Source organism: Ambystoma mexicanum, chromosome 5p, assembly GCF_040938575.1.
Source record: "Ambystoma mexicanum isolate Mex_15411 chromosome 5p, UKY_AmexF1_1, whole genome shotgun sequence".
Classification (NCBI taxonomy): Eukaryota; Metazoa; Chordata; class Amphibia; order Caudata; family Ambystomatidae; genus Ambystoma; species Ambystoma mexicanum.
Window position 1 is genome coordinate 1339362316 of NC_090930.1, and position 25320 is coordinate 1339387635.

General features: G+C 42.6%; 1 protein-coding gene across 2 annotated transcripts in view; it reads right to left on the reverse strand.

Annotated features, from left to right (window-relative positions):
- Positions 1-25320, reverse strand: part of SEMA5A (semaphorin 5A) — a 2281219-nt gene that overhangs the window by 137550 nt on the left and 2118349 nt on the right. For both annotated transcript variants that reach the window (XM_069613729.1, XM_069613730.1), the window contains one exon: positions 13979-14149. In XM_069613729.1, the coding sequence (XP_069469830.1) occupies positions 13979-14149 (171 nt within the window). The remainder of the gene's footprint in view (positions 1-13978; positions 14150-25320) is intronic.

Consider the following 25320-nt stretch of genomic DNA (forward strand, 5'->3'; position numbering starts at 1 on the left):
ACACCATACAAACCTCCCGCATTTCAAAGTTCAAGGTGTCATATCCTCTGTCCATTATATCTTATGGGCTAACACTGGAAAGGATAATTCATCTACAGTTATGTCACCTGGGCCACTATCCATGCAAACACTCCCCTGGGAAGCCCCCTTAACAGGATGATTCTGTTGTCAATAAGCTCTACCCCTTCAAACTCTTCTGACAAGTTCAGACGCATATTATCTGACAAAGCATTTACTATACATCATTTTGCAATACTGATTGATAAGGCCGGTTGAGCATCATTTCTGTCAACTCTTCAGAGTCAGAAAAGTTCTCAGGTGTAGTCCACTGATTAGATTGAAAATCTAACGACAGTCGAACTCACCTAGTTTGTACAAAATTACGGGTACTAGTATTGAAACATCTGATACCAGGTCTGCTTCACTATTGATTTCCAGAAGATACATTCTCTGACCACTAGTATGGGCCATATATTGATTTTTCTCTTCAGAAGTGGTAGGTACACCTTCTGTAATTCCCCCTTGGTGGAGTGTCATGGTAAATAAAATGATTTGTTGCAGCCACACCCACCTTTGAAACAACCCTTTGTCGAGGGGTCTGTAGCTTCACTCATAACAGACTTGCAGATATCACTTTCTTTAGCAGGAGTGGCACTTCCACCTACGATTGCAACATTGGAATCTTTAAAAACACCAACCGTTAATGGAGCAGAGGGATATCGGTCACAGTACATGAGTCAAGACTTGAGTCCATCGTTTAATCAGGCACTGTTTCCCTTGGCAATTGACTCCCTTTGCTTCTCGAAAAGCCACTATTGTCACAATACTAGATGAAATTGAATACACAATAAATACACAATAAATACAGTAAAATATCTTGGTGATGCTCAAAGGTCTGAGAACCCGCAGTTGCCTCACTCACAGGCCTCACTCACAGTTAGCACCTTGTGGTTGAATATTCAAATATTGGAAACGTATGTGTGACTGTCTTGCTAGGGCTCGCAAATACCAATCAACAATTGCCTTACAAGCACCGGTGACCCCGTAAAGTGAAAAGGAGCAGGTTCCCTCCAGGCTATGCAATAATCTTGAAGCACCATGCTTACAAAGGCTCAAAGGTCACAAGACCCACAGTCACCTTGAGTACGGCCTGCTTCAACAGAGGGTTTTTCGTTTACTGCAGAAAGTCTTGCGCAAGGATCAATCCCACAGCATACACGAGTAACAGTGTAACAGTGTAGCTACTGATTTCTTTTGCAGAGCTTGATTCAAGTTAATATATTTCCTTTACAGTGAGTAACACAAAACAAAGCAAGTGGGTGATACAGTCACACAGAGTCCGGCCACACATTATCTGTGCACACAGTCTTACACTGGCTTACCGATTCTTACGTGCACTCCACCCCGGCCGCCCCAACACGAACCACAAATAACCACTTCTGGCCACTTCTTGTCTACACCGCGCTCTGCGCTGGACTGATCTGTTTAAAAGGTAAGCAGGAATACAGGTCACACAAGCTCCTCCTACCACAATGAAAACAGGAAACAGACTGCTCAGCTGAGAATGGCCCATTAATAACCACTTCTGGCCACTTCTTGTCCATGCTGCGCTCAACGCTGGACTGATATTTTTAAAAGGTAAGCAGGCATAGAGGTAGCTCAAGGTCCTCCCGCAATGAAAACAGGAACCAAACTGCTCAGCTGAGAATGGCCCAACAATAACCACTTCTGGCCCCTTCTTGTCCGTGCCACACTCCACGCTGGACTGGTCTTTTTAAAAGGTAAGCAGGAATAGAGTTCAAACAAGCTCCTCCTCCCACAATGAAAATGGGAGACTGGTCAGCTAAGAATGGCCCACCTAAAACCACCTCTGGCCACTTCATGTCTGCTAATTTGCAAACCAATGGTTGTTTGCTGGTGGCACTGTGCTTGCCTGACATTTTAGCTAAAATGACCTGTTCTGCTTTCACATTGCAGGTCGCCAGGGTTGTTTATGTTTGTTTCAAGCCAACCATACTATTGATGGTGAATGTTGGAGTGTGGCAATCCCATTATCCTGTCTCTTGTCAATGTGGGGCAGGATGGGATGGTCCGTGGAGATGGCATGATACTTCTTTGCTTAGTTCCGTTTGAGCTGTAAAGTTAGCAATTTTATGATGAATAATACAAAGCTTCTTGTTTTGGACCAGACAGGGATGATATTGTAAACTTAATTAAACAATGTCAAACATCAAATGCACCAGGCCCTGACAGTTTGTCAACTATGATACTAAAATCTGACAATCTCTAATGGTCTAATGTCCTTTCTGCACTGTATGGTAACATGTTAGTGACCCAAGTGATGCTACTGTCCTGGAAGTTGCCAGATCTGATTTTAGTGTTCAAAGGGTGTGGGAGTTTAGATTCTCCCCTCTGAACTATAGACCAATCTCATTACTGTACGTAACGAATAAAATATTTGCTAAAATGTTACTAAATGAATTGCAAACCTGGGCTCTAAAAACAAACAATTTGAATATTTATCAAGCAGGGTTTATGAGAGTAGTTGGCACAGCAATTAACAGTTTTGTAGTCTCTTTGTTGGACATACGGATGAGGAACAGGGAAGACCAGTAAACCTTGCCCTCCAAGAGATAAGCAAGGCCTTTGATTGCATACATTGAGAAATCCTTTGGAAAGAAATGCATACATGTGGTTGCACATTCACCCTGATTATTGCATCAGTTGCCTTAGATAAGGATACAAAAACAAAAGTGAGCCTTGACAATCAGGGAACATGCACCAAGTGGATAAACACAAATTGTGGCCTTCACCAAGGGTGTGACTTGGCCCCTTTTTTATTAAATTTTTATATGAATTTGTTTATATATTTTATTAAATTTTTATATGAATCCCAGCTCATGCTGGGATTTTACTCTGACCAACCCACAGTTTACAGCACAAACTAGAATACAATATCTAAATTATGCTGACGACACAATTATCTGTGATATGACACTGATTGGTCTCCAACCTGCTCTTAACAGTACGCATGTACTTTTTCTTAAATCTGGAACTTAATCTTAACATCGCAAAATCCACAAAATGTATATTGATTGCAGAGAAATCAAAGTGGAAAATGTTTAGATGAAACATATCACAGCAAATTTTAGAAGTTGTCAATTGTTTTAAATATCTGGGAAGTTTTATATACTCAAGTTCAATGAAGCAGACAACATATAAGGCCAAAATAGCTATATTCCTAGCACCAGCCTCTCAGTTGTCCCAATGTGATAATACATTTGGTAGACTTTCAGGTTTGCTTATGATTAAGCTATATAGGCATGAAATACTCCATAAAAATAGATTTTTGGAGCTGAACATTTTAACATAGATGCTCCCTGTTCCAAATTAGAGGCAATTTAGGCAGAATGGTGCTGTTCCTGCATAGCTCAGTACCAATGGCCGGAATCAGGAATTAATCAGGTTTACTTCCCCTGCACATTTTTGTAGAGTGGAGGGTATTACAAATGTACACCTTAATCTTGTCAACTCCCCAAGCATCTTTATATGTTCAATTGAAGGAATAATTGAATGTGGGATCAAGCAGGGCTCTTTTGAAATGGCAAAGTAAATGTAACGGATTGTTGCAAAGGTTAAAGTCCTCTGTAGAGGAGCTTGTTGCTAACCCAAAGTTAAAATGAAATAGTACAGCAATGAATGGATTAAGAATAGGGATGTTTTAATGAGTTACCGTTGTTTTAAAAATCATTTTAACTGGTCTGTAAAGAATTTTAATTCTGGCACCTTATCTAAAAATATATATTCATAAACAAAGAGATAGGACACCAAACATAAAAGAACAATTGTAGATATCAAACTGGGAACACAAACACCTCTCTGAATGATGTACCGGTACTTGTATCTTGAAAAAATAGATAAAGTACAACCAGATCATCAAAAAATATATGATTTATTATAAACAGAAACGCTAAGTAAGCACAATTAATTGTACTAAATAAAAACGTATTACTTGATTTTCATAAAAAACAACTTGAACAAATACATAGACACAAATATAGCAGCATATCACAACATCATAAAACAAATGTGTCACGGACAACATATATATTCCCGACATGTAGCATGTTTCAGTTCTTGATGCCTTTATGTGACTGAACTTTCTTCAGGGGAAATAATTCTTCTAAAATTCCTTCAATATTGTGGATAGAGGAGCTTGTTGCTAACCCAAAGTTAAAATGAAATAGTACAGAAAAGAATGGATTAAGAATAGGGATGTTTTAATGAGTTACCGGTTTTACATATTCACCTCAAGCTCATTTCCAAGTAATTTCACCAATGGTAAGGTCGTAATGCTAACACCACTGCTTTACTTCATGAATATGTTTTTTTCCAGCATTGCTGAACGTATGCAGCTCATGTAATACCAAAGCATCCCTTGTTTTCCATGTTTTCCTGCGATCAATGGAACCAAACAAAAAAAATCAGCAGACAGCAAGGTTGCATGTGGCTCTTAAGGGTGCAGCATTAGTGGGGATCACAGGCAGGGTTCTCAGCCACCATTGAATATTCTGTGGCTAAGGTCGAGAGGGTGGCTCAGCTATCAAGGGGGAAGAGCAGTAAAAGTAGAAATCAAACCTAGCCTTCTAAAACTAATCTCTAATCTTCAGCAGAGCTTGAACCCCGGCCAGGTTCCACTCAGCACTTCATACTTCAGAGGGTGATAGAAAGATAAGAAGTTTTATTGGGAAATAATAATTATGCCTGTGACGAATTGCCATCTGGGAAGGGTGTGGAAGCCCTGGATTTCTTGATTTTTAATTTTTATTTAATATTAAAATGAGGCAGGAAATTCCATCTCTGAATCTGAAAGGGACATCTACTAATCAGAGGTCCTTTCATAAGCACCAAGCCAAATGCATATTATAGACTTGAGCCTTGCTTCATCAGTTTCCTGATTCGCAACACCGGCTCTACCAGTGACACAGAACAGGTGTAGAGGTCACAGGTGCCCCTTGACAGCTACAGTGACACCCAAGTCTCTGCAGCGCAGGCGCTGCATTTAAACTATGCACCCTTGTTCCAAAAATGACATATCTCCGAAGCTGTTGTCCCTGTGGCACATAAAATTGTAAATATAAGCCATACCTGAGTTGGGATATTGTGGAAAGCATCTCTCAGAGTTATCCCAGCCACATCAAATTCATATTGCACATGTGTCAGCCCAGTTCAGCTGAGGAAGGGTGATGTGTATTCCCCAATGCAGACTGGACCTTCCCTACTGGCAGGCAGGTAGCCCGCTGGGGTGCCTTTCTTTGTTCCACCCTTCTCCCTGAGACAGCCACGCCACATGATGCTGGCCTGGGAGCAGAAACCAAGAGGCACACCCATTCGCAGAAAGCCACTCCTCACACGAGGGTGCTGCATTTCTAAAGGCATTTGATCCTATTGAGAAGGGGAAGGGCAGAGCTAAGATAGCCATGAGGGATCGGTACAGTTTTGGGAGGGTTCTTTCACCTTGATTCTCTGTGCCTCTCTTCCTCTTTCCTGTTCCCTCCACTTCCTCTGGACCAAAGCACTTTGGGTGTAACGTCATAAGGGCAAGGCCCACACATTCCAAGTGCAGGGATTGGACCCCTAAACCAGGCTAGCTTTAATCCAATCACGTGAAGATTTTGTTGGACCCTTCTGCGAGAGCAGTCCTTTCTAAATTCCTCCAGTTGTGGGGTGAAGGCAGAGGTTCCAAAGGCAGAAGCACACAATCTCCTGCTTCCCCCGATAAACGCTCAAATGTATTTATAAAGCTTTCCGTATCCTAATGTATCAATGTACAATGTTTAAATGCATTTCACAGCTGTACCTACCCTGTAACTAAACTCCCCAAAAGTAACAGCGCCTCGATGCCCAAGGGCTGCTTTGTGCGCTATACAAATGTAATAAATAAATAAAATAAAAAAGATCTGTACCATAACCATCCCCAGGGACCATTTGAGTGAAAACTGCTACTTTACCATAAGCCTTCCTCTCTGCTAGCCACTCTGTGGTAGCACCTCACCATGCTACAGGTCCCCTGAAGGTGTGTTCCAGCCTCCCTTATGTTTGGGAGCCAGAGTGAAGGACTGGCATTGGCCCTCAAGACCCTGAAGTTTGACTCACAGCACCTGGAAGCCAGAACAGACAAGATCCCTGTTGTCGATGACAACCCACTCCGAACCATGATTCGATTGTGCCTCGACACTGACCAATCCAGCAAGGCCTGTCAACGCTGCCCTTTGGTGTGCATCGTTTTCTGAGAAGCAATCCACTGTTCGACCTCATTTGCCACCAAACCATGCTAGCAAAGGAGTGTCATTGCCCTGGCTCAAACTAATAAGTACCGCTGCCTAGCCTTGCTCGAGTTACCATCTGAAATGCCAGTTACTTCACAGCTACTGCTCTGTGTCAACCGACCCGACCTTGGTGTTCCCCTAACTGCCACCTCTGAGCCTTCACACTGAACTGACTCACCTGCACATCCTGGTAGCAGCTCGACTGCCATCAAACTTCGACTGCTGAACTAGACCTGGTAACCACCCGATCCACACAGCTTGAGTAGATGCTTCAACACCGCAGCTCCCCTTCCGTTCGACGCCGGTTGGTTGCCAGCTTGCAGCTGGACTATCATGACTGCTGCTTCTTTGACCCGAGGTAATACCACTGTCGATGCCGAGAAGCCTGTTCGATGCCGTTGAACCCCCAAGACATTTGAAAAAGTTGTTATTGACTGATCTGTGCCCCACTGCTCAACTTTGGGCCGTAGAGATTTATCATTTGTATCCCTTTTTGCAATTTGAAGTATCCTTTTGAACATTATCATCTTTTGAAAGCCTTTCTCCACTTGTCTCATCACCCAGAGTGCTGCATCTATTCTATCCGTGCATATTCTTTGTCTCCTCTACAGAGGTTGGTTTTTACTGTGTTTACTACTATGTATTTATATACAAAAAGAAAGTCCTGTATTCTATTAGGTGTCACCTTACGCTCTTCCCACATTAAGTGAAACTAAATATCACAAAATGTTATTAGTCACAAATCAATAAATTTAATAAAACAATCATAAAAAATGATCATAGTACATAAAACACATACAATATGTTTAAAACAACACAAGTAGGAACACCATGAGTGAGTCGTGTTGCAATAGTTTTTAAAGGATCACACATGTGTAAAGAAATAACACTCTGATTCCAATGCCTCACTACTTTCAGCCTATTTATTGTTGGTATATTTCAAAAAACCCGACTTGTACAAGTTTCTGTCCTTAATATACACCAATGTAGGACATTCTTCAGGGGAATGTGTCTTGTGCCGGAATTAAAAATCTTCTTTAGTTGGGGATAGTACCCTGTTAATCAAAAAGGACACCCTATTAGTACTGTATGATAAGGTATAAATCTCTATTGACATACAACCAAACCCTCATCCCTCAAAGGGTATCAAAGTATGTTTATTATTACATACCTCTCTTGCCTAGTAATAACTCTTGGACCTTTTCTGGTTCTTGCTGTAGATTCCCAATTTCTTCTAGGAATTCTTGTGTTTCCTCTTCTCTTCTCTAATCTAGTGTACAATCATAACATATTAATGCCATGGGACATATCTATCATCCCATATACATTCTCTTTAGGTGTCTAGACAGCATAAGGTGGTAATGCTTACCAGTCTGGAATTATCCAAATGGCTTGTTTTCTTTGAATTCCCAAAAATTCTCTACCCGGGATGATAATGGTCACCCTGTAAAACAGAGTGAGCACACTCTGTTACAAATACTCATATATAGATGTCAAAAGATAGTACAGTGAGATGTGGACAGTCAACACTCACTTACTTGTGACTATAACTCAAGGTGTGATTATTCACAGCTTCATCACTGCGGGACCCAAATGAGCCCCTGCTCTTATTTAGGGCTTCCAAATCCACTCTATCTCCTCTTCAAACCTCCCCACTTACTTAATTGCCTTGGCAATCCACACGAAACTTGTTAGAGCGTTTCCATTCCGTTCTAATGGCTCTACAGAGCAGTTCACAACCCGCACAATATTCGCGGGTGAAAACGTACTCGCGTCCACGATGTGACGTCATAATGTAACGTCATTACGTGTGTCCGACGACGTGGAATACGTCGTGGACATCTGGGCATTCGCGTAACAGCGCAGGGAATGCTATGATGTTGTAGAGGTGTAGGCTATTTCTAAACTTCATATAAAATCTCAACTACATCTATATTGACAACAGTGGATACAGCTCCCAGCAAGAACCGCCCAATACTACTAATTGAGTTACAGTCGTCATATAGTAATCTAGAATGGTCATGTGGTAGTCTAGAAAATGTACTCATATCATAAAATGGAAGGTAACCTCAATGTCTCAGTGCAAAGAAAAACATTGTATAAAGGCAAAAACCCAGTATACTGACAAAGACATACAGTACTAAATTCCACAGGTGAAACATCCTCCTCCCACTTCTTAGTTTGACAGTTTATGCAGAGGATAACAACATGTCACTTGACTTGACCAATGTCGGGAAAGTAATGTTGTAGTTCTCTAGCTACACAATTAAGCATTATGCCATTCCACTCCCTCGTTCAGACAACTAATATGAATTTTTTACAAAAAAAAAAATTTCTTTCCAGATGAAGTAGTTTCTTATTGATCACTGTTTGCGATTGACCCTTGATTTGTTTTGAAATGCACCACTCAAAATCATTACATGCATGCTTCATTTGTACAAAATGTCTGACCATAGGAGCTTGCTCAACCTCATTCCTAATGCAAATCCTATGTTCGATTATTCTTGTTCTGCATTTTCTATTTGTTTTAGCAATGTACATGCGTGTACACGGACATTTAATGAAATAAATACCATTGTTTGTGTTACAATTTGTATGATCATTGATGTTTCACCTGTAGAATTTAGTACTATATGTCTTTGTCAGTATACTGGGTTTTTGCCTTTATACTATGTTTTTCTTTGCACTGAGACATTGAGGTTACCTTCCATTTCATGATATGAGTACATTTTCTAGACTACTACATGACCATTCTAGATTACTTTATGACGACTGTACCTCAATTAGTAGTATTGGGCGGTTCTTGCTGGGAGCTGTATCCACTGTTGTCAATATAGATGTAGTTCGGATTTTAAATGAAGGTTTAGAACTAGCCTACACCTCCCACAACATCATGGCATTCCCGCGCTGTTACGCGAATGCCCAGATGTCCACGAAGTATTCCACGTCATCGGAAGCACGTAATGACGTTACGTGATGATGTCACATTGTGGACGCGAGTATGTTTTCACCCGCGAATATTGTGCGGGTTGTGAACCGCTCTGTAGAGCCATTAGAACAGAACGGAAACACTCTAACAAGTTTCGTGTGGATTGCCAAGACAATTAAGTAAGTCGGGAGGTTTGAAGAGGAGATAGAGTGGATTTGGAAGCCCTAAATAAGAGCAGGGGCTCATTTGGCTATGTGCACGCTTGTGTTTTACAGAGCTTTATTTAAAGAAGGAATTTGAGGCAACTTATTTCTTCTTCAACGAGGGTCCCGCCGTGATGAAGCTGTGAATAATCACACCTTGAGTTATAGTCACAAGTAAGTGAGTGTTGACTGTCCACATCTCACTGTTCTATCTTTTGACCTCTATATATGAGTATTTGTAACAGAGTGTACTCACTCTGTTTTACAGGGTGACAATTATCATCCTGGGTACAGATTTTTTGAGAATTCAAAGAAAACAAGCCATTTGGATAATTCCAGACTGGTAAGCATTACCACCTTATGCTGTCTAGACACCTAAAGAGAATGTATATGGGATGATAGATATGTCCCATGGCATTAATATGTTATGATTGTACACTAGATTAGAGAAGAGAAGAGGAAGCGCAAGAATTCCTAGAAGAAATTGGGAATCTACAGCAAGAACCAGAAAAGGTCCAAGAGTTATTACTAGGCAAGAGAGGTATGTAATAATAAACATACTTTGATACCCTTTGAGAGATGAGGGTTTGGTTGTATGGCAATAGAGATTTATACCTTATCATAGAGTACTAATAGGGTGTCCTTTTTGAATAACAGGGTACTCTCCCCAACTAAAGAAGATTTTTAATTCCAGCACAAGACACATTCCCCTGAAGAATGTCCTTCATTGGTGTATATTAAGGACAGAAACTGGTACAAGTCAGGTTTTTTTAAATATATCAACAAGAAATAGGCTGAAAGTAGTGAGGCATTGGAATCAGAGTGTTATTTCTTTAAACATGTGTGATCCTTTAAAAACTATTGCAACAAGACTCACTCATGGTGTTCCTACTTGTGTTGTTTTAAACATATTGTATGTGTTTTATGTACTATGATCATTTTTTAAGATTGTTTTATGAAATGTATTGATTCATGACTAATAAAATGTTGTGATATTTAGTTCCACTTAATGTGGGAAGAGCGTAAGGTGACACCTAATAGAATACAGGACTTGATTTTTGTATATAGAAACTATATGCTCACAGAACAAGAAGTCTGTTGATCCCTATCTGTGGTTCAGAACCGTTTTGAGAATAGAGTACTACTTAGTATTGTACATGAAGTGTCTAATTAAAGTACATATTTTTATAGAACCTTGATTGGACATCCCTTTATTTTGGACTGTTATCCTTCGCTCTCTGGTTTGCCACTGAACCACATTCACATCCCTATTAAGAGTATAGCTTTCCCTCGGCCCACGTTACCACAAAAGGTGATGAAGGTATATCGCTTGACTGTGCCTGTTTTACCTATATGATGGGGTTGGTACTTGGTTTGTAGAAATGTGAGGGCTGAGTGGGTGTTTAAGCTTCGACTCATCCTTTTTACTCCCGCAGAGCAGGAGTCAGTTTGTCACAATGCCTAACTAAAGTGATTAGAAGTTTACACCAAGATATGAAACACAAATAAATGACGAGCCTTACCTTTGGTGACCAAGCTTTCAAAATGTCTAGCAAGTTTGTATCTAACTTCAAATCTTCCAGGGCCAAATGTGAACTACTCTACGGATCCTGTTAACAGTAGATTGCAGTTTAAGAAGGACTGCTACCACATACAGACATATGTATCCAAACATACCTGACAAAAGCATGTTTCATTAATTTGAAATACAAGAAGCTAACCGCTATTACATATATGGGATCAATGAACATCTAAGTCACGACTTTATTTGTGCCATGGAGCGTTGTTAGCACAAATCATAACATGCCTTAATGTTGTAGATTTGCCAAACCGCTTATAGAATATTTATGATGGTCTGCCCCTCGGCACTGGCCCCACACGTGTCATTTTAGAATTCTGCACTGATATCCTGCTTTGTTGGGAATGTTGCTGCTCAAGATGGCTGCCTTCTAAACACATGATTGAGTCCTTTCAGTGCCCTCATGATTTCAAAATACTGGGATATTGAAAGCATACATTGAGATTCCCATTGTGGCTAAATTGATTAAATGTACAATGTCCTTGGACTCGTGTGACAGCAATGGGCCCTTTTTGCAGATCAACCTGACAACAGGTGTAACTTTTGCACATCCCCAACTTCATCAGAGGCAATAGTTGCTTTATGTCTTCAATTAAGTAAATTGATCCTCAACAAGTCGCTCGTGTTCCTAATTTTGTTGTTCAAATCTTTTTCAACTTTTCTGATTCATTGACTTCAGCATCTGCTATTTCCAGGGCACCTTCCCCACATCCATGATACTCTTCGAAAATGAAAAATGCCATTTTTTGCATCCAGACGAAACATTTGTTGCAGCACAATCCTTGTCCACCCAAACATAAAATAATGCCCCACCGCAATTTCGAAGCTTGCCTATATTACATGCCTTATTTTTACAAGCTGTTAAAATATTGCTAGCATCAACAGGATAGAATTATGAAATCCTTTGACAAAACGGCATCACTTCTATTAACGCTGATATGAATGTTCACGCTGCATTACCCTTCTATTCCAATCCCATTTGTCAGCATTTCCAACAAGTGGTAGTAGGAATGAAAAACACTTTTAAATATCTGCAGAGCAGAATTGTAGAATGAATAGTGCTGAAGGGAGATTTTTAAAGCTAATGTCCTACATAATATTTTGAAGCCCTAAGGCCGATGTTAATTCTTTAATTAAAATATCAAATAGTCAAAGCAAAGAGCTGATAGTTAGACCACTGTATGGGATTTTCTCTCCCAGTATTATCAAACGTGTGCACTGGTTTATTTACTGGCCCTCGCGCACTCAGATGTGTTGAAACAAAAAGCTTGCAAACGACAAAGGTTTTCAAGAGCTGTGGCCACATCATTGCATTGTAGCAGTATATTTTGTAAATCTGTTTTGTGATATATTGAGGTAGATTTAAAATGTGCTGCATGCCACTGAAGATGCTACACAGGTCCTTGCATTTGGACTAAATAGACAGAAAAAGTGATTAAAAATTAAAGTGAATTGCTAAGTTTTGGTAATTTGCACGGTGGATACTGAATGTGCACGCTGCCTTTTGTCCTGCACTTTTACACTAAACCGCACAAATGAAGTTAACGCTGCCTGCTATGTACGGATGGTAGGCAGTATGTACAGTGTAACCCTAATGAATCTGCCGGTTTTATGATGGCACATAAAGCCGGCGGTCTACATAGGAATCACCAGCATTTGAACCGACATGTAAATGTATGCCGACCAAAATGCTGGACCATTTGAATGGTGGAGAGCAAGGGAGGAGGTGGAAGCACAAGTTGCGTTCCGCTCCTCCTCTCCGACATACAAACGGACGAAAATGAGCTGTGGCGTCAATTGAAGGCAGAAAAGCCTTATACAAGGCTTTTACGTCTCCCGTTGACATTACGGCTCATACGAACATGCGCCCCTTTGTATTTATGGGCTACGAGCTAATGTTGGAAGCGGGAATTGCAATTTTGCAGCGCTTGAAATTTCCCCCTTGAGAGAACTGGCAGCCAGTTTAGTACTCTCAGCGCTACCACAATAGGCAACCGTATTAAATGACAGGTAGAAGTTTACCACCAAGGCATTACCGATGATACTCAGTGGCATTGAATGACCCATTACAAAATGGTGATCTAAGGCAATTGGTGTATCCCATGGATGAACCTCATCCAGGCAAGCACAAGCATTCCGCTACCGTCTACTACTATAGTGCTGTCATCCATTTTGGTATTATTGTGAAAGCAGCGGAAATGGAAACACGACCAGAATCGGATTTTCTTGTACCCTTTAGTTGGACTTATTCTGGGCTGTGGCTAGGGTTAAGTATGTGAGGGCACCAACAGGTCTATTCATCACCCAGAAGAAAGTAAGGGTAGGGTGTTGCTAAGGACCCACAAACTTCACAGGAAGGGGTTTGAAGAGGTTCTCCGTAGGTAGGGCTTCCCGATCTGCCTGGTGCTCCAGAGAAGATCCTTGCGGAAAAGGTGAAAATGGGCGGCTCACATGAAGAAGTATTGGTTTCTCCCACTCAAACCTGCTTTAATGCTCAGCTGGAATTAAATACTCCATTTTGGTCTCTGTGTTTCAAGTGCACCTCCACTATATTTAGACTTATTTGTAACTTAGATATCAAACTGTGTGTGTCAATGAGGAAGGCTGTGTTGTTGTAACATGACCTAAGGAGGATAACAGAGCCGATAAGGGGTCGGTCCTGTTGAAAAATACTTTTTGTTGGAAACTTAAGGCATTAACATAAAACAGTGGTAGAACGCAAGGTGAACATAGTGATCAAGACACCAGACCTCCACGGCTCACGTGCCTTATGATGGGTGCGTTCTCTGTTTGATCGGTTATTGTTCTTCAAATTTAAATGTCCACTTGGTAGTTCGGCACACCACAGGTGGTGTAACCATGAAGGCCACAAAATATCACAATTATAATATGTAAAAGGCCAACTAAAGGTTGTATTGAAAAGAAGAAGGCTGCATACCTGGGCATAACTGTGTGTTGCACAACGCTTCTTCAGTGTGGAGTCCAAGACAAATATCCCCTCCATTTGCCGGTGCTGGGTTGGAGCATGAGCGCGTCCGCATATAATGTCCACCTCCACAGGTTGCAGAACATTTGGACCATGATGACCAACAGGACCAGCCACCGTCAACTGCAAAGAAGAAGGACAGACAGAACATGAGCGATGTATCCACAGATGCATGTGAAATGATTTCGCCACAAACATAATTAAGATTGATATTTATGCACTGAGCTTTTCTGTATGAGTACATTTAATATATATACGTTAAAAAGTATGTTTTCGTACAGAATGGGTGTTGTGACAACAGAGCAGACAGATCAAAAAAGCTTCAATATATAAAAGCTAAAACATATACTCGCTATCTCACGGCCCATCCAGAGATCACAAAGCAGAATAATACTGGAAATCGCCTTCTATGTGGTCTGCACTTCAGGGAGTAGGCTGAGGGCCTGTATTTCACAACTTTTTCAATGGTATTTTCCCATTCGAAAATGCTTTTGTACATCAGTCTCTCAAACTTTAAGTGCCTTGTGAGCTCTCCCATGGCATTTTGCCTCATTTTTACTGAGATGCTACAGGTAACTCTGGATATGTTAGAAATGTTCTCTCAGACCCTCAAATAAGTTGCAGCAATAAGAAGGACTGTGTTTTCCTTGTCAATTGATACAGTGATCTGGATCATCATATTTTGCCCTGTTTCCCTCTGCCACATACAGAAATGAATGATTTATAGAAGACATTTTGCACATGTCTGGCCCATATGTTTGAGCAGGCCAATAATCTGTGTAAGTGTGCACAAGTGCAAGCAGAATTTGCACTAGAACAAACATTTCCCTAGTGTAAAAACATCTTCTCTCAATGCATTTCTGAACCAGGGCCATTGAAGGCGTGCCCCTAAATGCTCCCGCCAGAGAGAATACAACCCACCAGGTAAGAAAGGCCCAAGTCGATCTTGTAAGGATAACAAGTTTTAATCTCACACGCAGATGAGAGCAACAGCAAAGAACTCTGCTGCTAAGAACGTTCTGCCAAAAAGAGGTACAAGCAGAAACCTTTGAAGATACACAGTGTCATAATGATGCAACAACATACAGTAAAAACTTGTGCGGCTGATTGGATGGACCCTATAAATGTTCCACCTTTACCCATAAGGGTTGCCGGTCTCTTGGTCCCAGCCCAGTCCGACCGTCTTCCATCACTTGGATGCTGCAGTGCTCAGCTTCTCACGTCGAAGGTCAGAAAATAAATTAATTATACACCTACTATATGAATATATTATCACTGATGCTGTGCACCTGGAAGGCCTTAAAATGGACACAAACGAGGTTCTGGGACACTCTAACCTTCACACACATTTTACTTACTCCCCTCCACGCCATCTAGCTCCAAGGTCTCCACCCTCGTTTTGCACTATAATGTATCCCTCCTAGCACCGTGCAATACAAATCACATGATTGTTGCTTCAACGATATGCCATGTCCGTCCTCTTTGAACATTCCAGGACTTGTTACTTTGGGGTTGGTGGTCAAGGAGAACCTGGAGTCATGAAATTCTGCGATCTTTATGTTTAGTTAGTTATATGGGCTATAACTCGTGGTCACGCGGAAATGGGCCGGGTCATGCTTTGGCCTTTGTGAGATAGCATGCACACCAGGTGCTGGTCTCTAATCGCGGCCTTGTAGGGCACATTCTTCTTGGGTAAAAAACACATCATCAACATCAACGAATATATGTTGTGGCATTTGGGGGGGTGAGCTCTCCTCATGGGAGCTCGGGCATGGGTGGGGATTTCTGTTGGCTCGCAAATTTGGGCCTAATGCATGCAATGCCGCATTTACAGCGCAGGCCTTCCTTTGTACCTATGATTACTAATATCTACACAAAATAGCAATGCTGCTCGCGCCTTGGGCTATATTATGTAGTTAGACTATATTTGGTTATATTAAAATGGGGTCCTGTTAGACAGGAAGGCGTCCTTCTTACAATCTTACCTCCCCCCTGGCCCATAACAGTGCCTCAAATGCATCTCGCCTTACTTTAAAGCGCCTAGGGGGGGTGGGACGGGGCTGTCCCCTTCCCAACACCATGCATTTTTGCACCACGGCAATATTGGCCCTAGTTATAGTAATTGACCTGAAAAAAATGCTTTGAAAGAATATGTTTTTTTAGTGTGTCATTTTTTGCCATTGTGCTAATGGCACTTGCAATGGTGCAATGTTTCTGCAATATCCCCTCTAATGGGCTACATGCTTAACTGGATCACATTTCCCAAGCACATCGTATTAGGCATTTGATCTGATATAATCTTTGGGCCGAGTTACAATCCAACAATTATAACAAACTTGGGATTTGCATGAAAAATGTAATGATTGTGTAAATGTGATTTATGAACTGAGGAGAACAGGACAAACCTGAGTCAAATAGGCCAATTTGATGTACACAAATAATTAGGCTGTTGTGCATCTAGCTCTCGGGGAATCTAACTTTAGATTGTCCAGCAATCTTACCGTGAGACGGAAGAATATAACCCCTCCAGCAATAAGATGTTAAGTACCCGTTTCATGGAAATATTTGCATGGAAAATCAGGGATTTGCGTGCCAATCTGATGCAAATCCCTGTTCATCGATTCATGGAACCGAAAACGCAGGACTTTTCCTGGACTTCCGATTCCGTGCAGGCCCAGCATGTCTCTGTGAGTGGATGAGCGCCTTGTGCGTTAAAGCACGCAGAGCGTGGGTGAGGCCTGCGCAGAGGGCGGAGTAGGGGCGGAACTCGGAAAATTAGGAAAAAGTGGGCATTACATGGGATGGGCTGCAGACAGTCCATAGCATGCCCACAAATGTGCACAACAAAGCGTATTCATGGATGTGACCGTGCAACCTCTCGCCTTCAAAATGCCCATGCAAATCCCTCGATCTCTCCGCCACCCGATGGCAGGTGTAAAGACACTTGCGCATAGGAGTCGCAGTGCAGAGGTGGGTTTGTATGTCAGATTTAGGGGTGTGTGTACGGCGCCGGGGATCAATAAGACGTAGGGGTGCGCATACACAGTGTAGTGAAGGAATGGTTTACGGGGTTCGCTCGCAGTTTTACCTGAGTTACGAAAAATTGTACACATGTTGTCTGGTTCTGGTACCAGTTACAGCCGAAATGCAGGCCTGATTGTGGGGGGCCGCATGCACTGCTTGAAGGGTGAGTGTGTTCACGCCTGCGGGAGCATGAAAAGGTACCTGTTCTGGCTGTTTTTGCTTTGCGTGAGGCTCGTACAGTGTCGCCCTTGGAACACAGCCTTTGCGGGATAAATGCACACTTTTTCTCATTTAATCGGGCCCAATATGTCATGGTGCAGCATTACTTCCTTTGTACATTTCCAAAACATAACTGTAACTGGACAGTTGTGTATGTGTGCATGAGATCTCCCTAAAACCAGCAAACCTCTAAACAGAAATGTTGGGATGTTATCAATGCCTTAATAGGTTAGTGCGCATAAGAATTTCTGCACACAGGTTTATTAGAAGTTGGAGAGAATGAAAAGTCCCATCGGTACTTTAGCAACAACCAGGGTCCTCATTACAGAAGGTTTGTTCCAGTGCAAGTACAATTTTGAACTGCATCAGCACTAGGATCAGTGTTGCCCTAGTGCAAAAACAATCATGCCAATGCATCTTTGCATCAGGGCATCTGTGTTTGCTCTAGTGCTACTTCTAATCCTCGTTAGCATTAGGGCAGTCATTGCCCATTTGTTTACACTTGTATTAATGCCATGCAACATTACACTTGCAGGGATGCATTGTTTCTGTAATGAGTGCCCAGGTGGTATTGGGATCAATGCAATCGATACCTTCACTTTCAGGTGATGTGCCAGAATGTCAGCTGTTGGATTGGGTGATTGACCCCCCCTGTCATTACAAGATACTTTGCAAGTAACCATGGCAGAACGTTCTTGTCGTGAATCATTTTTCCACTAGAAAACTCCAGCTTATTAATAGTTATCTAGCATATAAATCTGCATTTCCAAAGAATACCAAGTGTTCCAATGGGATATTAAAAGGATAATAAAGAGATTAGACAGTGAAAGATGGTTCATGATCCACTGCAAAACCACAGAGACTTGTACATTTTTTTAGCAGAGGAAGAAGTGACATTAAAGGCTACCACAGAAATTACCACATTTACAACAATCCTAATTGTACGAATCAAAAGCAACCTGCAAACAACACGTAAGACAATGCATACAGACAGAGGATACTTTGATGTCGGAGAAGCATGTAATAACCAGGCAACAAATTACACCTTACACATATTATACTAAACTTTCTGGTGGGGATGAGACAGAAGCTCATGAAGTCCAACTTCCACCTCTAAATGTGCTTAGTGCTAAATCCAGTGTTTAGGCAAAATACAGATGTTGACCCAAACTCTACAATCAGAAGGAGAACAAGCAGGGGAAACAGATCAAAAGGATGCCTGGCCTCAAGAGGCAGAATAGAAACCAGTTAGAGGAAGAAATAATGGGGTCTAGTGCGATCCCGCAATCATACCCTGCCTGACCAAACCAAACTGTTTCGTGGCCCTCACCCAAACATCTCCAGCACTAGTGAATTTGCAGAGAGCTCCAGCAAAGTTTGAGCGCTCACTCACAGAGACATTGTGCTCACCTCTGAGGGGGCCATTAAGCGGTTCTGTTCTAAAGCCGGCAGCTCAAATTTAGTGAATCAGACTAATAGAGAGAGAGAGAGAGAGAGAGAGAGAGAGAGAGAGAGAGAGAGAGAGAGAGAGAGAGAGAGAGAGAGAGAGAGAGAGAGAGAGAGAGCGAGAGAGAAAGAGAGAGCGAGAGAGAGAGAGCGAGAGAGAGAGAGAAGGACGTGATTGAGAAGGATGACTGGGGAACTAAAAGGAGGGTGGCTGTGGGAGAAGGTGTTGGTGCATTGAGAATAGTAGAAATTTGGAGAAGGGAAATTAGTAGTATTGTGGGGAGGGGAGACTAGGTGCAATGTGAACAGGTGAGAGTAGTAGTGTGGTGGAGAGGGGAGGGGAGCAGTGTGGTGGAGAGGGGAGGGTAGTAGAAGTGTGATGAAGGGAGAGCAGCAAAGGTATGAAGAGGGGGGAGCAGCAGAAGTGTGGAGAGGGGAGAGTATTAGTTAGGTGCAGAGAGGGGGAGTAGTATTGGTGCGGGGGAGGGAGAGAGCAGTAGAGAGTAAGATCAGAGGGTGGAGGTAGGTAATAGAGAGAGGTACATCAGAGGCATAGAAGAGGACGTGTGAGGGTGAGAGAGTGGACCTCATCACGAGTCTGGCGGTAACCCTTAAATGCGGTGGTAGTGCTATTACCGCTGCATTTAAGGGTCTGCCAGATCAAGGCTTTGGCTGATTTCCCCCCAGCTCTTAGCTGGGGGAAATCCGCTGAAATTTCGCGCTCAGACCGTCGGCGGGAAATCCGCCGGTGGTAAGAGCGCGAAATTTCCCCATTGAGCCCAATGGGAAATGGGGCATTCCCGAATGGGCTCAATGGGGAATGGGGATTTCCAGTTCTGCCAAACCTGTGATCCGGCGCTAATAGCGCCGGTGGGTTTGGCGGTAGGTCAGATAGCGCCAGCGCTATTAGCGCCGGCGTTACCGTCCAACTCGTGATGAGGCCCATGTGGAGATTTGGGAGGAGAATAGGAGGAAAACATTTTTGAGCAACAGAAAGGGAGAGGAATACCAGGGCACAAAAGGAAAGGACCAAGTGAAGCCTAAAATTGTGGAAGGCACCAACTCTGATGTTATACCGTATTGGGAACCTGGGTCAGGCACTATCTAGGATGTTCCCAGAGGGACATTTAGATTGAGAAGGCATTTGCCTTTAGGTCATCACATGCAGACACACAGCCTCTTAGTAAGGGTTACAAATCTTTAGTGACAATGCTGGGGTTGAGGGATGCCTGGGTTAGGGAGGTAACAGCCCATAGAAGGAGAGAGCTGGACCTTAGTGAGTCTATTAACTAGTCTTACAAATAGAGACCCTTGACTTGTCTTCAAGAGTTGGTGTGTTCTTGAGGCTATCTGTGACATTTGGTGTCATTGTGGGATAATCCAACCTGATAGAGGGACATCATGGGAAATGAAAGACAGCAGATTCCTGGGCAATTGCCAATACAATCCTGGGGATCGAGAAATTTGGAAGATAGGAGTGGAGTTGGAATTCCTAAGTCTTGCACTGTACAATAGACTGCGGAATTCAGAGGGTGTTACAGTTCAGAAAGTGATAGTGTGGCCAGGAGGGGTGGAGAGAGTGGCACTTAGCACGGGCTTGCTGGTCCAGACAGAAGTACAAGCCGTGGCATGGGAGGTGAACCAGAGGGAAACGCTCACCTCATTGAAAAATGAGCAGAGCACTGCGCTTTGCAGCGGGAGAAAAACAGCAAGCACAGAAACATCGGCATGCAGACCGGCTGACACAGCCATCCCGGCCAGACAGGCTGGACAGGGACCTTTGTGTGGGCCTTCATGCTGGGGGCTGGGTCACGCCTGCCAGCTCCTGGTAGGCCCACAAGTAGCGCCTCACACCCAATCAGCAGCAGACTGTGTGGTCATCATGGCAACCTCAGAGGCACTCCGGTGCCGATGATGAGAGCGGCCATTTTCGGCCAGCAAACTTCGTGAAACTAACAATAAGACGCTGCATGTGGTTTTTTAAAAATGCGGGCATAAGAAAATACAGTGCCCTGCAAATCCTGGCGGTCATATGCCAGTGCAAGAAACAAATATTCAGTGCATCAGAGCGTAATGCAGCCCGACAGGCTTACCTTCAGTGGAAAGAATCAGAAGGCCTCCGACGAGGAAAAAAGCACGTTGTTACAATGAAGGTGGGAAGTGAGGGCAAGCCAGCAACCAGCACCAACAGCGGAAGCAGTAGAAAAGGGCTCCCTTCTCCGAACTAACCTGAATCTGGTCCATCCCGCCCATCGCACTTTTCCCTTTCCCACTTTCCCTGCACTTGCACTCTGTGGCTCCCACCAGCACTTGCTTGGCCCCGCCTATGCCCCCCACTCCTGCATTTCTACCCCCTCATATGCCATCCCCTGCCCCCACCCCAGTCATGCGCCCTACTTCCACCCTTCCCTGCACTTTTTTGCTCTGCACTTGCACGGTAAGAATGTCACAGTCCTAGTAAGACTGTTACTATTGGCATTTATCGTATGCCCCCCCAACCATCTTTTTGTCTTGTGGCGCCTGGAAACACTTGTGTATAGGCACCATACAAATGACCAATACATACAAATAAATAAGAGAAATGTCAAAAATATAATTGTGGATTGAATTAAAAGTCAAATGCAAACTTTACTCTCTTTTGTCAATTTTCTTCCATGGTTTGTTGTTCAATGTGGAAAGGGAGTATTCCTGGTGGATTGACTAGGCAGTTTTGAAAAACGTTTCTCAATTTCAAATGCATATCATCTGAAAACAAAAGAATTGTCTCTATGGAAATTAAACACACAACAGGTTGCATAAAATGTGCCACATCGTTTAATACATGTTCTTGGAAGAATATGCAGGAAATAGATGTTCTGTCATTTAACATAGCTGATATTTACAGGAGATCTACCTATCAGCCACTGTGTAGCCCTTCACTATGGCCTGCAGATCTCAGCAATGGCAATCCAAACCTCCATAACCTAAGGGAACCATGTGGCAAATCAATACTGCTCTTATTTTCATCACTTGTATAATAAGCGGAGCATGAGTTCTTTCCGAGATTATTTTTAGGACACTATTGGTTAAACAATCATTGCCAAAGCCAGTAAAAACCTTTCGGCCATACATGCTCCTCCCAGGTCTCAGGCAAGGAAAGAATGGAGTAGACACACAAGTCAAAACTGTGCAGACCTTACTAATGGTGCAAAAGTGTGATGCAGGCTGCTAAGGAACCACCTTGAACCAAAACTGGGTAGTCTTGTAAGAATGAAAACACATGCTTATGCTGAGGTGTTACCTATGAACCTAAATATGTATCCTCACTGAGTGGCTCCAAAGCACCACCTCTGATGTGATCCTAATGGTGGTATTAACTTTCTCCCTATGAGGCAAAACTGTACAGCCTCAATAAGCTGGGCAAAGTGCCACGCAGGAGCCAGAATTTAATGGTGGCTCTGAAGCACCACCTATGTTTCAAAACTATGCAGCCTCACTCCATGTGCTAAAGAGCTCAGTATGAGTCAAAACTAATGGTGGAGCTACTGCTCCTCTATGATATGGCAAAAGGCTGCCAACATGCCAGAAGGGTGTTATCCAACACCACCACTTTGCATTACATCATGTTGCGAATGTGCTAATGCACCGCTTATGATGCAACAATATTTAGCCTTGCTTAGTGGTGGTAAAGCAGCCTATATTAACACGATATAAAGGTAACGCTGAAGCAACCCTATCAGCCAAATGTATATATCCTTGATAAGTGGTGGTAAAACAGCATACTCTTACATGTATAACTATACCACTATACTATATGTGTACTACCTCGTTTCAGCCAAGAACATACATGTTCACTATATCCATATGAACTGTGTACACCTCATATGTATTCTTGCAAAGGTCCTCCCTCTGTAACAGCGCTGCGATGCCCACGGTCTGATGTGTGCTATACAAATAAAAAATAGATAAAAAAACATTAAAATGAAGCGCATACATGTGGCAAAACTAATGGTGGTGCTAAGGTGCGGCAGAATAACCAAACCTATGGACTCTCACTTAGGGTCACTTGCGCTATAACTATGATTTTTTGCTCATAGTTGGACCACCTTTTCTTCACGGAAATGGTATTCAGTAGTAAGTACTTGAATGGACCTCATCAAGAGGCCTTCAAGCATGGTATGCCTCTCCAAGGAGGGGTATGGGGGGGGGGGGTACACATTGATTGAATGCCCAGTTCTTGTTTTACCTTCATCAGTGGGTGCTGGCACCCATGGGCCGGCCAGAAACCAACCGGTGCAAGTAGAGGAACACCAAAGAAGTCCAAGTGAAAATACAAGATGAACCAGGACCAACCACAATCCTAGTGCCATTATGAGAAAACTGTGAGCTGTGTGCAGAAACCAACCAATGGGCACGAGATAAACAAACACCCCTTGAGGTATGCAACAATCAGCGGGAAGTCTTGAAAAATCACACGAGCAAACGAAAATGTCAGGACCTCTCTTGAGTGGTACCTCTTTTACTTACACTTGCATAAAACATCCGATAATGATCCGATAATGAAGTAAGCCAAGAATTGGACCTCCTTGCGTTGTGAACCCCCCCCCCTCCCGCTTCTTCAGGGCCATCACTTTTAAGTCAAAATTGCTTGCAATACCTCTGCATAAAATTAAATAAAGAACTGAATATCTGTTTCCATGGAGAAAGAAACAGAAATTTGGAATATAAAGAACACACATTTAATAGTGGCCAGTGTTATGAGAGAATGAGAAACAGGTCATTCATTACCATTAAGACCTGCAAGGGTTTGCGGTGCTTTAGTCTTCTGCAGACATGCTACTGGTATATGCCTTCACTGGATGCATTTAGGTTAATTTAAGTTTCTCTATTCTATGCACAGCGCCCGCAAAGTTTGCTTAGGAGGCTTGGCTGGTGCAAAACACATTACTCAATCGCAATATCACATTAACAACGTTTGTGATATAATACCCAGCGTTCATAATCTGTAATTGCTATAGGTGCATTGCAGGTACAATTTACGGTGCTGCTGCATTGCTCGGACCCAAACACTTTTCCCCAACCAACATGCCCAGAAATGCATGTTTGAAAAGTCTCAAAGAGCATTTTTAGATGTGGCTCTCAACACTTGAAAGTCACTGCCACCAGAGTTAATAATCACAAAGCCTTCTGCATTCTTTGTGGAAACTTTCTGTCTCTGCAATATCAACACAGCCATTGTACAATTTTGTGTGTTGTGAAAGGCTTCACTCTGATTTGTGCTCGTGGCCTATTCATCGAGTCCATAAAAATACAGAATATATATATATGATTATATATGATTGTTTTAAGTCACATACTCAGAGGTATTAGCAATGATTCTGTCCTCAAGTGCACCTTTACATGAATTAACAAATTTCCGAAAAGTGCTAGCCACCCATAGAGCAATAGCAGATAGTCTGTGTGAGACCAAATATCACCCAAAATATAAGTTGTTTAATAAATGTAGCTGAGAACACCATAAACAAACTTGAAAACTACCAAAAGGTACCAGTAGGTCCCTGTGACTTATTGAAAAGGTCATTGAAAAGGGTAAACGTATCAGATGGAATGAGAGGTATGCGCGGTATGAGAACAGAATCTAAGTTCCATTGATCACATGGGCCTCAATGATGTGTCTTTGTTGACATGTAATTGTCAGAATTGGGGCCTCATCACGAGTTGGGGGGTAACGACGGCGCTATTAGCGTCGGCTAACGCCGGCGCTATTAGCGTCGGCGTTAATAGCCCTACCGCCAAACCGCCCGGCACTAATAGCGCCGGATCGCGGGTTTGGCGGAACGGGTATTGCCCATTGCCCACTGAGCCCATTCGGGAATTCCCCATTCCCCATTGGGCTCAATGGGGAATTTTCGCGCTCTTACCGCCGGCGGATTTCCCGTCGTAGGTAAAAGTGTGAAATCTGCCAAACCCGTGATTTGGCGGACCCTTAAATGCGGTGGTAATAGCGCTACCGCCGCATTTAAGGGTTACTGCCAAAAACGTGATGAGGCCCTTGTTCCTTTGCTGAGTCCCCGTGATGGCATAAGATTTGATAGTAGTATAATTACAGCACCTACTGTCAGTTTTAGCTCGTGAGGAGGCATTCATTGTATAGCGTTTAGCTATTTAGAGACTCAAACATTGAGCCGGTAATTAACTGTTCATTGGCAATGGAACCCCGTGCCCTGTGTGAAGATAACTTGGGGTGGAAAGAAGTAACTTGAAATTATTCTGTATGTTTGCGATAGTGGAAGGTGAAGGTGACCACGTAGAACAGTGCTCATTCTGTTTGTTGAAATGATAGCTGTTGTTGAAGTGGGTGCACTTTGCCATTTGGACAGCAAAGGGCAACTTAACACTGAGAAATTGCATCAGCTGAGTACAGAAACATACCTACGCGTTTTAGATATATATATTCCGACAAAAGCAGTGGTGCTCTAATGAAGAATAACAAATTAAGAATGAACTCAATGCACAATCTAAAAAAGTAGAGCTTTGTGCTATAAGTTCCAGGTGCGTGATAAACAAGGAACATAATATGTGTTTATGTGAAAAGAAACACAGCATGAAATATAAAGGGTGTTCAT